Source organism: Anas platyrhynchos, chromosome 4, assembly GCF_047663525.1.
Source record: "Anas platyrhynchos isolate ZD024472 breed Pekin duck chromosome 4, IASCAAS_PekinDuck_T2T, whole genome shotgun sequence".
NCBI lineage: Eukaryota > Metazoa > Chordata > Aves > Anseriformes > Anatidae > Anas > Anas platyrhynchos.
Genome location: NC_092590.1, coordinates 67,194,835 through 67,210,065, shown reverse-complemented (window position 1 = coordinate 67,210,065; position 15,231 = coordinate 67,194,835). Strand labels below are relative to the sequence as shown.

Sequence of the window (15,231 nt, the reverse complement as noted above, 5' to 3'; positions counted from 1 at the left end):
AGCAGGATGCTTGCCCAGGTGCGTTACATCGCTGCTTGGTGCATTCTTTGGGCCCGTGGGCAGCTGTTACCGACCCATCTGGCCACCCGGGTCTGCTGCCGATGGCACCCCGATGAATCCCCGGGGACCTCCAGCCCCTCCAACTCCTCCACCGCTTGCATCTGCCGCCTGCAGGCCCGCCGGGTGCTGAAGGGACAGCTCCGCGGGGGCGCGCCCGCGCTCCCGGGGCTCCACTGGGAGGGGTAGAGGGGGACGATGTTCCGCGGGGGCGCGCCCGGCGGTGGCAGCGAGGCTCCGCGCCGCGGGACCGCGCAGCGCGGCCGGGGGCTGCAGGGCGGAGCGGGGCCCCCCCAGCCCCTCCCCGGGCACCGCCGCAGCCTCCTCCTGCTCCTGCGGAGAGAGGAAGGAAGGAAGGGAGGGAGGGAGGGAGGCGGGGAGTGTGCAAAGTGGGAGAAACTGCCCCCCCAGCCGGCCTGCAGAGATTTCAGATTTTTTTTTTCCTCTTTTTTTTTTTTTTTTTTTTTCCTCGTTCGCACCGCACGGGGGGGGTGCACGCAGCGGGCTCCCTCCTCCCCTTCCCTTTCCTTCCCTCCCGCCGCCCCCCCCGGCTCGCTCTTTATACCGGGGGAGCGTGTGCACTGCGGTCCTTGCTCGGGGAATTGCTGCTGCGCTTCCTATTCGTCAAGGGCTTTCCAATCACCTGCCTCTGCCACCCTCTCCTCTCCTCTCTTTGTACTTTATTTTCACGTGCTCTTTACTAACACGGCTATTTTTAAATACCGCTTGGATTTATTTCTTTCTCTCTCTCTTTTTTAATTTTTCTTCCTTTTTTTTTTTTTTTTTTTTTTTTTCTAATTCTTTTGGAAGGGGTGGATGGGGGGAGGGAGGTTACCGTTTGCATCTCCCTGAGGGAAAGATCCCACCAGCCAACCCAGCTCCGCCACTGCTGCATCCATCCATTCATTTTTATGGTCACCAGCAGCCTATCCCGGTAGTAGAAGGTGCCGAGAAGTGGGAGGCAGAGAGAGAAGAGAGCGAGGGAGGGAGGGAGAGCTCCGGACAGCGAGAATGGCCGAGAGAAAGAGGAACTGGAATAAAGAAGATGACCTGCCCGTCTATCTGGCTAGGCCGGGCACGACAGCCCAGACACCGCGGCAGAAATACGGGGGGATGTTCGCCTCCGTGGAGGGGGCCTACGAGAACAAAACCATCGACTTCGACGCCTACAGCGTGGGGAAGAAGGGGTCCCGGACCCCTCGCAGCGGCAGCCGGCACGACATGCTGGACGGGGGGGACAACTACAGCGAGACGGCCAGCGACGTCAGCGAGGTCTCCGGCTCGGTCATCAGCTCCCCGGGGGAACGGGAGGACAAGACCCCCGGCGTGGAGATCCGCTACCCCGCGGGGAAGGAGCTGCTGCAGGGCCACGACAACGGGCAGGTGAGCGGGGAGACCCCCGAGCCGGGGAGGATGGTGGGGGGGCGTGCCGCAGAGCCCGGGCAAGGGGATAAGGGGGGGACGGGGTCTCGTTGCCAGGGGTCTTTCGGCTCGGAAGGTCGGGGCAGTGCCCCCCTGTCCTGGCCCGTGAACTGTCTCACTTGCCTGAGCTTTCAGGGGGCGTCTGTGGGGGCACGCAGCAGAAATCATTTTCCTTTGTAAGTGATGGCGATGAGTTTTCCTTCCTGCCGGCTAAACGCCGCACACGCCGGCTGGGCGGAGGAGGGGGCTGGAGGGCAGCACCGCCCCCCTTGGCCCCCCTTTTACCCCTGTGTGTGTTCCCCCATCCACCCCCGGCCCCGCAGCCCGGGCCGGACGGGGCGAGCTGCGGAACAAAGCGGCCCGGCACGGCTCGGCACGGCTCGGCCCCGCCGCACTTTTGGGCTGGTCGGGAAAACTCCGCCGAGGCTGTCCCAGTGGGAGCCCCTGGCTCTGCCCCGACCCCCTGCTGGAGCCCCGGCAGCTTTCATTGTCTGCCGGGCGAGGAGAATGTGTAGGGCGGGAGCATCGCCCCAAACCCCTGCCCCGGCTTCCCCGCCCTGGGGCTGCAGGAGAGAGAAGGGAAAGGAAAAGTGAGGCCGGTGGGCTTCTCCATCTAACCCCAAGTCGTGGCATGTGGGCTGGGGGCACAGACAGGGGTTGGCTCTGCTGGGAACCGGGTCAGTGATTTCCCCTTCGGAAGACACGCAGCCTGGCAGCCCTGCCCCGCACAGCCATTCGGTGCGGATCCCCCCCCTCTGCCTCAGCACCCCGCCTGGAGGCTCTGTGGCCTGCCCACGATCTGCTCTTTCTGCAGGCAAAACCGAGCTTTTCCCCTCTTTTCTCCCCTTCTTCAGTTTGAGTATGAAGGGGTGCTGGTGCCCCCCCCTGTGGGTCCCCAATTCAGGTGGGTTTCAGGGCAGCACCTGGTGGGACACAGCACCCGCAACCGCCCCGCAGCGACCTTGGGACCTCCTGCAGAGGCTGCCAGCTGCAGTGCAGCCCTCCCTTTCCCACCTCACACCACGAACCCCCGTGCCACCAGCAGTGGGAGGACACCCTGCGCATCCCCCATCTTTTGGGACATCCTTGCTGTCTTCCCCCAGTTTTCCCTGTGGGCCGCTTCCGAGTTCAGCCTGGAAGCGCTGGCTGGTGAGCACGTTGCACACTACCTCCATGGGTCTCACCATGCTTCCAACCTTTCTCAGGATTGGATCCAGGGGTGAGGAGGAGGCTGGGGACAAAGCTCCCTGGCTTCAGGAGGAGTGTAGCGAGCAGCCACCCACCTGCCTGACCCCTGCGCAGCGGGGACTGGAGCTGTTGCTAAACCCTGAATGGAGATTTTTGGGGATGTGTCAGGGACACCTGGCTGGGGGACACCCTGTGCCTGTGTGCGTGTGGCAGGGCTGTGTGTGCAGCATGCCCCTGCTTCCTCGTGCATGCGAAGGGGGCTAATGTGCCGGCAGCCTTTACCTTCCCTACAGCTGGACGTGAACCCTTAATCAAGCACTGGGTGGACCCCCGGTGTCAGAAGAGAAGGGAAGCTTCCATTTAGCCACGTTTCCCCTCTGGCAGTGTCCCCTTGGCCTGGCCATGCCGACCCCATGCCCCGCCGGGGACAGGGCAGAGCTGGGAGTGCCGCAGGGACAGTGACAAGGGGGGTAGCGCAGTGACAAGGGGGACAGCGGTGCTGAGGACGGAGCCGGCAGTGCCACTGCCTGCCCCCACAGCCGCAGAAATGCCCCCCCATCCCACCCCCTCGTGGGACCCCCCCTCCCGTGGGACCCTGGCGGTGACCCCAAACGTGCGAGCGGGGCGGCGGCGGGGCCGGGGGGCGGCGTTTCCCAGCGCCGGTGCGGGGGGGAGGCTCCGGCTGCCTTGATGGGCAGGGAAAGGGGGGCCGGGGGGGGCTAGGGGTGGGGGCCAGGAGGGAAGGAAACGCTTCCTGGGTTGAGCTGAGCGAATCCCGCTCCGACCTGCAGCCGGGAGGGCGCTGCTGCCGCCGGGAGAGGCAGCGCTCGCCGACACCCCCCCCACACCCCGCTCTCCTCCCCCTCCCTTCGGGAGCCGCGTCCCTGTTTTATTGCAGCCGGGAAAAAAAAAAAAAAAAAAAAAAAAAAAAAAGGTGCCGGGTTTGCCTGGCTCTCCCCTTCCTCTGGGCGAGGAAACTTTGCCTCCATTACACAGCTCTGCCGGGTCGCCCCCGCCCCACCCCATCACCCGAGCGGGCTCCGATTTTTTTATTCCCGTTATTTCCAACCGGGATTTTTTTATTTTTATTTTTTAATTATTTTTTTTTTGCTGCCGGTCCTCGGGGCGCGTTGCGGGTGCCGGCGCTAGCGAGAGCCGACATGTCTTACCAGGGCAAGAAGAGCATCCCGCACATAACGGTAAGCGCAGCCCGGGCCGGTGCCCTCGCTCCTTTGTTAGGGGGCCGGGGGGGGTCGGCGGGGAGCCCCATCTCCCGGGGCTGCCTCCGGGGGTCCCCGGGGCTCGCCTGGGTACCGGCTCCGGTCCCTCTCCACCTCCTGCAGCTCCGGGCTGGGAGTGGTTTTATTTCGTTATTCGCTTTCCTTTTATCGTTAGGCTATGATATTGTCTCCATTGTCTTTGATTCTGTTATTTATTTATTTATTTACCATCGCTATTTAATTTTATTTCATATTTTCCCCATCCCTCGTCCTCTGCGCACCGTGCTCCCTCGCCACCCCCATCCCGGTGGCGATGGCTTCGGGCAGGGGGGGGGCTCGGTAGCGGCTGTACCCCGGTGTTGGACGGTTTGGGGGACCAGGGGACCAAGGGGGGGACAGTGTAGGGTCGGTGGAGCAGGGCCCCGGGAGGCTCGGCCGCCGGGCGAGGCAGAACAAAAGAGGGAGGGGACGGAGCTGCGGCACAAGGCGCCCCCGGCGGGCAGGGGAGGGGGTCCGGGGGGGCTGGGGGCGCGGAGGGAGGGAGGGAAGGAGGGGAGGTGGGGAGAAAGCGTGGAAAAAAGGGAAGAGCGCCATGATGCCAGCACCTCCGCGCCGTGCCTGCATCAGGCAGGGTGGGGATCAGAAGTCAAAGAGTTAATCATAACCATCCTCGTGCTGTCCGTGCCTGTCTCCCGCTAGATGCTTTTATCCCCCTACAATGGAGCGGGCTTTCCATGCCAGAAAGGAAGGCTCCCGGTCCTCGGAGTCAGTATATTGTTTTATCACCCCCACCGACAGGCTGGGGATAAAGGCGAGGCAGAGGGAGGGGGCTTTCATGGGAAATTTCTCCCGGATTTTGGCCAGGCTGAGATTTTACAGCGTGGGTCTCCTGGCTGGGGCCCACTTTGCTCTTGGGGGGCTGGATGGGGGAATGAGGGGGAAATGGGGTGTGCTCAAAAGAGGTTTGTGTGTGTCGAGCTAAACTGGCACCGTTGGGGTGCTGGGAAGCTGGGCGAGTTGCTGTAGCTGTAGACAAGGCTGAGAGGTGGGTGTGGTGGCTGCCTAAGCAAACACCATGGTGGTGAGCAGAGACAGGTTTCAGAAGGGATTTTTGCCTCAGGAGATGGGAAAATGTACCCTAAAGGCATTATCTGAGTTGGTGTTGCAAGGCTTGAAAGCACCTCAAGGCTTTCTCATTATTTAAAAAAAATCCTTTAGCCAGAATCTTTGGCTAAGAGGGGAGCAGCACCCTTCTGAAAGCAGGGCTGGGTGATACCACAGACATGGCTTCCCTCTATCAACAGGCACCAGTGCCTGGTGGCCAAGGTGTGAGCAGGGCTGTGCTGGGTGAGAGCTCATCCTGCTTTGGTCCCACACACATCGTGTGAGTTGTTGTAGCTCAAGGTATGATGCCCACCCAGGCCTGGGGGAACAAGCAAGTGCCCCATGCAGGGCTCCACCTTCATTTGCAGCCGGGGTGTAGCAGGTTCACACCCACCCATAGCTGCTTAGTTGCTCTCCAGTTCAGAATGAAAAAAGACACTGGAAGAACTGTAAGGTCTTTGCCTTGGAATCAACAGTTTGTTTTAATTCCTTGACTTCTCCCAGATTTCTTTCTCTGCTGGTGAGGGGATTGCTGGGAAAAAGAAAGCCCAAACCCCAGCCTGTTCCCTTTGGAATGGGATGTGTGGAAGCTTCCATAATATTCATTAACGTTAGTGTTAAGTTTTATGACCAAAGCAAAGACAGATTAAGATTAGTGAAGTTGGCAGGCATCTGACTTGGACTGCCTTTCCTTATTTCAGTGTTTTACACTTCTTCCTCTCCAGCAAAAGCAAATCAGGCACTCTGTGTTATACCTTATACTCAGTTTCTGGCTAAGAAGGGTCCACTGCATCTGGCTCCATGCATCTTCTGAAAGCCCCCTTCCAGTGTGGGAAATTTTCATCCTGCCACTGAGGAAATACATTGCTGCTTCAAACCTCTGGGCTCTGAGGAAATGTGATAGCTCTCTGAAGTTATGTAACAACAACAGCAATGATAAAATCTTACAAAAATGCCATTTGTTACTGGCATAACGCTTCCCCCAACTCCTGCTTTTTGGAGCTACATCGTCTTGGTTCAGTGAAATAATGGGAAGCTCGTTTTTGATGGTGCCCTGTGTTCTGATACATTGCTGCAGATTTTCCTGTGCCAAACCTGCATTCCTTGCCTGGGGCCAGGAGCTGTCCTGGGCTCTCAGGAACATCACTGCAGCATCCTCACCAGGCCAGCCACGTGCCTGTAGTCAGGGCTGAAACTTCCCTCTGGGAGCTTGCTGTGGGTTAGGTCTGCAGCATTGGGAACTTCCTGAAGGAAGAAGCAGGGGGTGGTTTCAGCTCTGGTCAGTGTGGGAGTGGGTACTACACTTGGAAAGACCACCTTGTGGTGTCCCAGCTGGATTACTGCCAGGTGGGCATAGCTTCCTCCTCATGTCTTGTCTGGCTGCACCACATTATCTGTACCCCTCAGGCTATCAGCAGTGCCCAAGTGATAACCCCTTCACCGCTTTCCCCCAAAGCATCAGGGCAGCTCCCTGCTTTCACATGCCAAATCTGCCTCTGCTTTTCATTTAAGCCTCTGAACATCCTTGTTTCTTGCAATTTGCCCTGCTTCCTTTCACACATCTGGCAGAGCATCCAGGCTGCTGTGTGAGCACCAGCACTGCTCCAGTGCACGGTGACATTCAGCTGGGAGTCAGACTGGAGAAACTGGGTGCCTTTTGCTGTCACTGCTGTGGGAAGGAGCTCTGTCTTTGAAGCTCCAGGTGGGTATCTGGGTGATGTAAAATAGAGACAACACTGAGCCATGAAATGTGAGCATTTTGGTGATGTCCTCCTCACTATGTTGAGGCCCTTGGGGGTCTCACTCCCCTGATTCAGGAACATTAGCTGGGGAGGGGAAGGGGTATGTATAATGCAATGGTGGGCACAAATGCATCTGCAGGGGTGTATTTTTCCATGTGTAGTACAGTCACCTGCCACATCTAGTGCTGAGGTGTTTTTCTGCATGAGGTGGCAATCTTTTGTGCTTTAGTTGTGCAGGCGTGCTCTCACACAGACCAGATTTTCCAGGGTATGTTCCCCCGCCCCTTGCTTTAACATCACTGTTACACTCCTCTTGTGCTAGATACTACAGGGAATCAATGGAGATGATGACACTGAAATATCCATCATAAATTATTTTGGCATGGATGTTTTGGTAGTGCTCGACACGTTTCAAGCCCAGATGAACTCAAAATTACAGTATATACAGAGCACAAGTAAAAAAGCATATGGCATATAAAATGTCTGTTACAGGGCTTGTTTGTTCCAGTAATGATTGCAGCCATTAAAACAGAACCAGCGTGAGCTCAGTGAAGAGGAGGTGTGAAGACAGCTCCACAGAGCAAAGGGAAAATAGCTAGTCATGAAAGCAAATGCAGGGGGGCACGTGGAAGAGGCAAATGGTGCCTGAATCTCTTGGGGAAGGGAACGGTATTCCTGGGAATGGTCCAAGAGTTGGCACATCAATGGGGGAAGGAGCTGCTGGTCCTGAGCTGACAGACTGTGAGAAATGGGGAGAGAGCTCAAAAATGAGGTGTTAGAAGGAAAGGCTCCCTCGCTATTGAGCTTAGCAAGTAAAGAGGAGAACTGGTATGAGATCAGAAGCAGCAGCAGATGCAGGAAAATGAAGAGAGGGTGGAGAAATTCAGAGGAGTGGGCACAGAGAATAATTTTAGTTGTAGCCTTTTGAATTTATTGGCATGAAGAGAGCTGAGAAATAAGTAGGCTTCAGCTGCACATGCCAGAATGCTATGAGGGATACAAATCCAGACAAAATTCAACTGGACTTTTCGTTTGTGAGACTGGTCTCAGGCTGGTTGCTGAGGGTCAAGACGGGTAACTTGTGTTGGGCCTGGACAACGTGCTGGGGTAATGTAGGGTGTTCTGGTGTGAGACAGTAGCAGCGTGGAGCTAATTCATCTTGGACACCAGGGGTGACACGTCCTAGAGGTTCAAGGCGTGGTGAGTGCCTGGAATGGGGAATCTTTAAGTCCTGGTCTGGGTATGGATCTATTCCACATCTCCCCTGGCTGTGCTTTTTTCCCCAGCCACCTTTGTTGAACAGTATGAAGCTACAGATTGGTGTGTGACGTGCCAAAAGTCTTTGAAAAGCCACTGAAAAGTGCTTGGCATAGGAAAAAAATCTCACATTATTATTCTGTTAATGGTACAAGATTTAGACTGATTTAGACAGCACTTTTTGTGCTGCTTTAAAAACACCTGGGCCTGGGACTTCCACATCCATTCTAACTCTTGTATATTTGCTTAATACCCAAAGTTATATATATATATATATTTTCTACAGCTTTTTAGGCTTGGACGCTCTCAGTTTGTCTGTCTGCTGTCAACATTTGTGAATTCACATTGTCTATTATACTGGACTTGCATTTGGCAGCTCTGGAGGCACTTTAGCTGATTGGGTAGAAGTCATTGGACTTCCCAACCACCATTTCTATGATTCTGTGATAAGTCTTCTTCTTTCCTTTTTTTCTACAGGAGAGTAAACACTTGCTTCAGCCACTTCTATCTACTGTCTTAAGTTACATTCACAGTAGGTCTTTTTGGTGACCTGTCTTTCAATCATCTCCTTCTGTGGAGACTGAAACCTTTGGCAGAGACATAAAGAATGGTTCGGGGCAGTGGTTCCTTGCACTGCCACAGCAAGTTTGTCAGTCAGTGCCCTCAGCTGTGTATATGAGGGTTTTCAGTGTCAGAGCTGCTGCTCTTCTGCTGGAAGCCACATGGCTTTGGAAGGGGGTTGCTGTCTGGGAAGACAGCTGATGCAGCGAGGTGGTTGTTGAAGAAGTCTAAGATTCCCTCTCACAAGTGCCAAGAGCCACCACTGTCAGTGAACCACTTGCCTGACACATGAGGGGTCTGCTTTTTGCTTCTTTCCTAAGTGAGTTTATACATGCAGTGAAAGGAAGAAACCTCATTTTCCTTTGCAGCATTGGGAGCTAGGAGAGCCGCCAGGCCTGCGAGGTACTCAGGCATGGTACAGCCTACTTGGAATACATTTCTTGCTGCTTTTGTAGGTGAGAGAGAGGTGGAACAGAGAGAAGCTGCAAAATAACTTGTAGCTTTCTGATCTTGATACGTGTAAAGATGGTAGCATTGTATCTTGGGACAGAGATTAGGATTAGTTTTCCCTCTTCTCTTACTGTGCTTGTGACCAGATCAAGTTTCAACCTGTAGTAAGTGTCCTGATGAGGCTTAAAGCCACAGATCTTGCTTATATTTCTACTGAGTAATAAATATCCCCAATGTTTTCATTAAAATCTACACTCTATAATCTTCTGAGGACACAAATAAAGATGATGACTCTCGCACACCTTATCTGTGGCTGGCTCAGTGCTTACAGCTGTAAGACTGTGGAAGACTGTTCCTGGACCAGCGCTCATACCGAGGGAGGTGTCGTGACTTGCTATGGCTGGCACATGTCTGCAGGCAAACAATATGTGTGTGTACCCACTGCATTTAGTTGATCATGAACCGCCATTGCATATTCAAGGATATATTCTCATCTTCTGGTTCTCTTGTTCCCACCTCCTCTGCCAGAGGAGTTCCTTATGGTCTCAGCCAGATTTTGACCATGTGTAGTGCCCCTGACAGGTGCCAAGGCTGACGTGTCCTGGCAACCTGGTGCAGGTTTCTGACTAGAATATAAATAAAACTGATTTTAATTCAGTGGCACGCAGCAGGAAACCATGCTGAGTTGCTGTTATTTTTTTCCCTAAATTTAACCTTTCATGTGAACGGCTTGCTGAGATTTTGCTATCAGCTCTAATTGACATAACCAGTGTGTAACCCAAGAGAAGGGTCTTATGATGCATGATGCAATGGCTTTAACCCTCCAGCCCATACTTAGGTGAAACTCCTGCTGATGCCAATGAACTTTGTCATCAATAAGATGTTTGTTGTGTTTCTGTTCAAAAAGCAAAGCAAAGATGACATTTACAGCAAAGAAATCCCCACGGAGTTTGAGCCGTAGGAGTAGTCCTTTTAGACTGTGTGATTAAGGAGTGAAATTGCTAGATGAATAAAAAGCTAGGTCTCCAAAGGAGAAACAAAAGAACGTCATATCTTTTAAATGAATAAAGATGAATGAATACATTGGCTACAGACCAGGATACAGCATTACTACAATCAACATAATCCTTCCTAAATGAATTGCCATATACTGGAGTGTGTTTACTAAGAAAAGGACCTTAAAAGCAGGATTCTCCATTAGTAGCATAGCAGAAATGATGCCTCAAGGATACAGAGATTTACAAGGAATTCCCTCGGTTGAGTCAGGGCTCACCCTAGCTAAAAATTACTTCCTATCGAGTGTAACCTAGACATAAAATTCAAAAGGGAGGGTAGTGCTGATTAAAAGCAGATCTTCTATAAGCAGACAGTACTTCATGAAATCCCATTTACAGCTCTTTGATCCTTATGAAAGGATTTTAAACAAGCATTCCTCCTGGGAAGGATGTCTTTATTCCTTTGCCATTAAGTTAAAAAATGTTCCTTATTTGTAAGTACTTTAGTAGAACCAAGGTAACTGAACTGTATTGTGACACAACCGGTTCTGAGTCTGACCAGCTCTGAAAGTAGACAGCCAAATATCTTTTAAATCTCTCATTTGTTATGGGAAATAACTGCAAGAACGGATGCATGGCAGTACAGAAGAGCTCTGAATATCTCCCTCCATTGTCTGCCAGTGGGAGTTTTGCTTTTGAGGCACTGCTCCCTCCCAAATATTCACACTGAGATTTTGATAGCCAAGGAAAATACAAACATCAGCCTGGGGATTTTGAACTTTACCTCTAAAATGAGGATGTGTCTTTTTAACTCTCAGTGGTCCTTTTAAACTCTTGGTAACAAAGGATTCTACCTCTCAAATGCTGAAAAAGTAAAGAGGAACGCCTTGGCTGCATGTGTGATAACATAGCTTAATGCCTTCTTATGTCTGTTATGTTTAACTTGATGTCTTTTAAATCACATACTTACAGTCAGAGAACTGGAAATGGAGGTGGGTTTAGAAGTTAACCTGTTCTCTAACTGCTATTTAGCATAAAATCCTTACTCATCTTCAGGGCTGTGAACTAATCTGGATTTTAGAGAATACGCCCATTGTTGCTGTGGAGATCTGAGGACAATGGTATATTCTAGTAAGTCCTTAGAATTATGCAAAGGGTGAAATCACTGCTGAGTGTTTTCTCCTCCTGTAGGATTGGAAAATTTGGGCTAGAAGTGTTGCAAAGACCTCTTCAGTTGGCAATGGCTGCAATGCAGCAATTGTAAAAACTCCAATTCTAAACATGAAGCAGTGCTGAGACCTATTTTCTGGGTATGTCATGTGAATTTCGTTGTAGTTAAATTGTAAAGCAAACTGTAAATAATTAAAAAGGAATTACTTGCTTGATTTAGAGCTGGAGGTTTAATAGATAGACATTCCATTTGTGAAAGAAGCAAAAATATAATAGCATATATCAGAGTTGCAGTCTGGACAGATGCTGCTATTTGGTTAAACTATCACTTTAAAATTTCTTTAAATGTTTTCATAGGTCTAGAATAGATAATGTTAGATTATTTCTTGCCTTTTTTTCCCCTTCAAGCTCCATCTTGTACTGTGTAGGTGTGGTTTTTCTCTGAAAGGTACGTGCAAGTGCAGTACAATGGATATGGATACTGCAGAGAAGTGTGTTTTACTATAGCTTGTGCTGCATTGTACTGTGGCATGATGCACCAGGTTTAAATTACATTTGTTTAGTGAGTCTTATATCAGACAATGGCAGATTTATTTCTTCTGTTGCTGTGTTTTTCAGTAGCTCTAGAAGTAGATTGAGAATTGCACATTTAAAAAAAAAAAAAAAAGATTTTTGTGTATAATAATTTTAAATTTATATAGCTTTTAGTGCAATAGGTGAATGGAAAAAAAAGGGATAATTTTAAATTTCTTTGCAGTTGATCTTCCTCCAGCATTGTAATCTAGCAATTGGATCATATTTTCAAATTATTTGGAGTTGAGTGATTTACTGACCGAAGGAATTTGACTTCCCTTATAATTGCACAGGACTGTCTGCAGAATTTAGGACCACAGTGTGGGGTTCAGGCTCATCATCAGGATCATCTGGCAGGTTGATTCAGACCCTGTTTGTCTCTGCTGGCCCTTTACCATTGAGAATACGTGAAAATATGGATATATTTCACAAAGGGCTGAGCCAAGCTGACATAAAAAATAAAAAATCATCAAAACAGGCAATCTGTACAAATTGTCACCATCTTACAGATGTTTCATGTTGCTCTTGCTGTAAAGCAAACAATAGTTGTAACTTAGCAAAAGCCTGGTGTCTGGGCAGACAGCCCCTCCTCCTGCAGCAAATGATGCTGAGGTTGTGGCATCTCCTTCTGCTGCTGTGAATATTGCTGTCATGTCACCGGCTAAGCTCGGTGGCTTTGCTGCCAGATTAAGCAGGAAAAGCTAGCCTGAGATTAGCAAAAAAATCACCGGGAACGCAGCATGCAGGGTTGGGAGGTGGAGAGCTGTGAATGGTAGGAGCGGCTGTATCGTACTCAGCAGCAAGCCGAGCTGTGCGGTGCCGGAGCGCTTGTAAAATGGAGCTGTGGGGATGCACAAGATACGCATCGTTTGCTTGCTGAGCTGATGCTGTCTCATACCCAGCCCCAAAACCCGGAAGCAAACAGCTTGGCGTTGGTGCCACCGCATCGATGCTGCAGTGATGGCTGGAGAGCCACCTCGGCTCCAATCCTCCCCCTAAATGCTGAGCAATTGCATGAATCCACACCTCCCATGTCAATGAGTGCAGGGTTTTTATTGCGTTGAGTCTTGGCACCCGGTGAATTGCTCAGTTTTTATGTTCGTTGTAATTCCTCCTCTCTGTTTTGCTGTGTCCCTGCTGTCTGTCCTATGTAAAGGTTTATACTGCTGTCACCGCCTGGGTTGAGTAATGAGCGCGCTGTTGTTTGTATTGTGAGAGCACCCGAAGGTCACCCCAGTGGCTGAGGGTACATCTGAGAGCTAAGCAAAGAAAATGGCCTGCCTTGAGGGATTTACAGCTGGGAAGGGGAAATATGGGCCAGCGCTGCATGATTAATTCATGAGTTTTGGGTCACTCCTCCCTCCCCCTGCTTTCCCGAGGGCACAGCGGACCGTGGCTGTCCTCCAGCCTGGAGTGTTGTTAGGAAGAAGAGGACTTCGGTCACTAGTTTTTCTGGATGTTTGGCACATGGTTAGGAAAACTGTGAGCAGCCTGCCTGACATTAGGTCCCTGATAAAGAGTAAATGGCTGCTGACCACACACACACAGCCGGGCTTTGTGCTGGGGAACAAAGGCTAACCTAATTCTCAGTCCCTGTGTACCCAGATTTCTGTCCAGGATTTCACTGCAGCAAGTACTGGTGACCTGAAACAGCACAGGAAGCATCCTGGCACCGTGGGCATCTCAGCAGAGTAGGGATGCAACATCCCTTTGTGTTCTGGCCAGGGCCATGCCTGTTCCAAAGCTTAGGCTGCTATAGGCTCTGATTATTCACATGTTGACCAAAGTTTACTTCATAAACAATGACACAAATTGCTTGGAAGTGTGAACCCACACCTCCCTATTTGCCAGTTATGCTTGTGTCATTTTTCTAGCACAGTCATGGAAATGCATCAGTGAGGACAGGTGCATACGGGCATTTGGTACCAGCGTTCAGGCTGGAGGTGAGCCACTGCTAGTCCCCGCAGGGTGTATGGGGGCAAAGCGTGCTGCTGGGATGTCCGTGTGGCACCCAAACCTGACCTGATTCCTTCGTGCCCATCAGCACCGTCTGTGTAAATGTACCCAGCTTTGCTCCTGGCTTGTTGTGATCTGTAACACGTCCTACAGACGCACTTATGGTTTTGAGTGGTTGGGAAAAGTGCCAACGAAACACTTTTCATAAGAATTTGCTGATTCACTGGGATCAAAATGTATGTCAGGGATGTTTCCGCATCGATCAGTCCTGATGAAAGCTGGGCACGGCTCCATGGACACCTGCCTGGTTGCTTGTGTCCCTGGTAGCTTGGCAGATTTGGGGAGCTGTGGGGAGCGTCAAAATTTGTGGGGGATTTGGCAGCCTCATCTCCATCCCATGGCTTCCTATTCCTGGCTGAGCACAGTCTTAGCCACAGGCCAACTTAGATGCTGCTTCCTTTTGCAACAGTGTTGGGAGGTTTGTTTTTTTTTTTTTTGAGCAGGAAGTTGTCAAGAAATTAAACATTGAAAGCCTCTGTAAAGTGCAGATTGCTTTCTTCACCAGAATTTCTTAGACCCTCTGAAATGCTGACTTTATAGCTAAACATTCAGTAATCCTTCATAAACTGTAAGTGAGACCTAATGTAATGGATGACACATAACTGAGTGCTTTCTTGAAACTAGATTTGTATCCTTTTTGGTTTCAGATTCTTCTAATATGTTGTTTTGCCACATACATATACATATATAAAAGCATATAAAATCCTTATGTATACAGTTATTCTTCTGGGATTGCTTTGTTTTATTTTAGTCTGTTTTATTTTCTCAGCCTGCTACATTTGTTTCTATGTATTATGCATCTTCTCCCAAGTGTAAAAAATAAAAAAATAAAAAAAATCAGTAGAACATCTTGATGAGCATGCAGATTTTTTAACTCAACAGCAGTGGCAGATGCAATGCTCTAGGAGCATTCCCTGCTGGTGTCAATGTGCTCTTGCCTCTTTGTGGCAGGACAGTATTAATGTGCAGGAAGGCAATTGAATGAGCTTAGAAAGAGCTTACAAGATGGTGGTCTCTGCAGGTCAGTGGGCAGTGCAGTTCATCATCATGGTGAGGAGATGCTACTGCCAGCACATGGTGAAATTTATTACCTTTCAGACTGCTGATTCGCAAATGCTACAATTATAAGTGGCAGTAGAGAGGCTGGGGGGGGGAACCATGGAGCCTGGTCTGTCAAATTGCAGAATGAGGACTTGCACTTGTCTCTGCTTCAGTGGGAGGGTGCCAATGTGTGAGGCAGGTCCCAGGGAGGTATTTCAGTGCAGTTTTGGATCTTGATTCCCCCCCAAGGTCATCTGGCTGCTTCAACATAGGGCGAAGAGCCTCAAACCTGTATATGTACTCTTTTGTCATGCACTGTATTTAAAATGTCTTTAATAATGATGGCTACGTTCTCCCTTCTTGCTTTTCTAGAATGATACAGAGGGGTATATAGGCTTCAAACCTACAAAACATTCAAGTACAAGCTCAATAGTA

The 15,231-nt window shown here is 50.5% G+C and overlaps 1 protein-coding gene across 2 annotated transcripts in view; it reads left to right on the top strand.

Annotated features, from left to right (window-relative positions):
* Window positions 1–428: 428 nt before the first annotated feature.
* CRMP1 (collapsin response mediator protein 1) overlaps window positions 429–15,231 on the top strand; it is a 49,226-nt gene continuing 34,423 nt past the window's right edge. Inside the window, exon 1 of one of the 2 annotated variants that reach the window (XM_038177964.2) lies at window positions 429–1,440. In XM_038177964.2, coding sequence (XP_038033892.1) covers window positions 1,069–1,440 — 372 coding nt within the window. In that variant the 5' untranslated portion in view covers window positions 429–1,068. Of the gene's footprint in view, window positions 1,441–3,442; window positions 3,867–15,231 lie in introns of those variants that run through there. The other variant, XM_038177965.2, reaches the window with a different exon arrangement.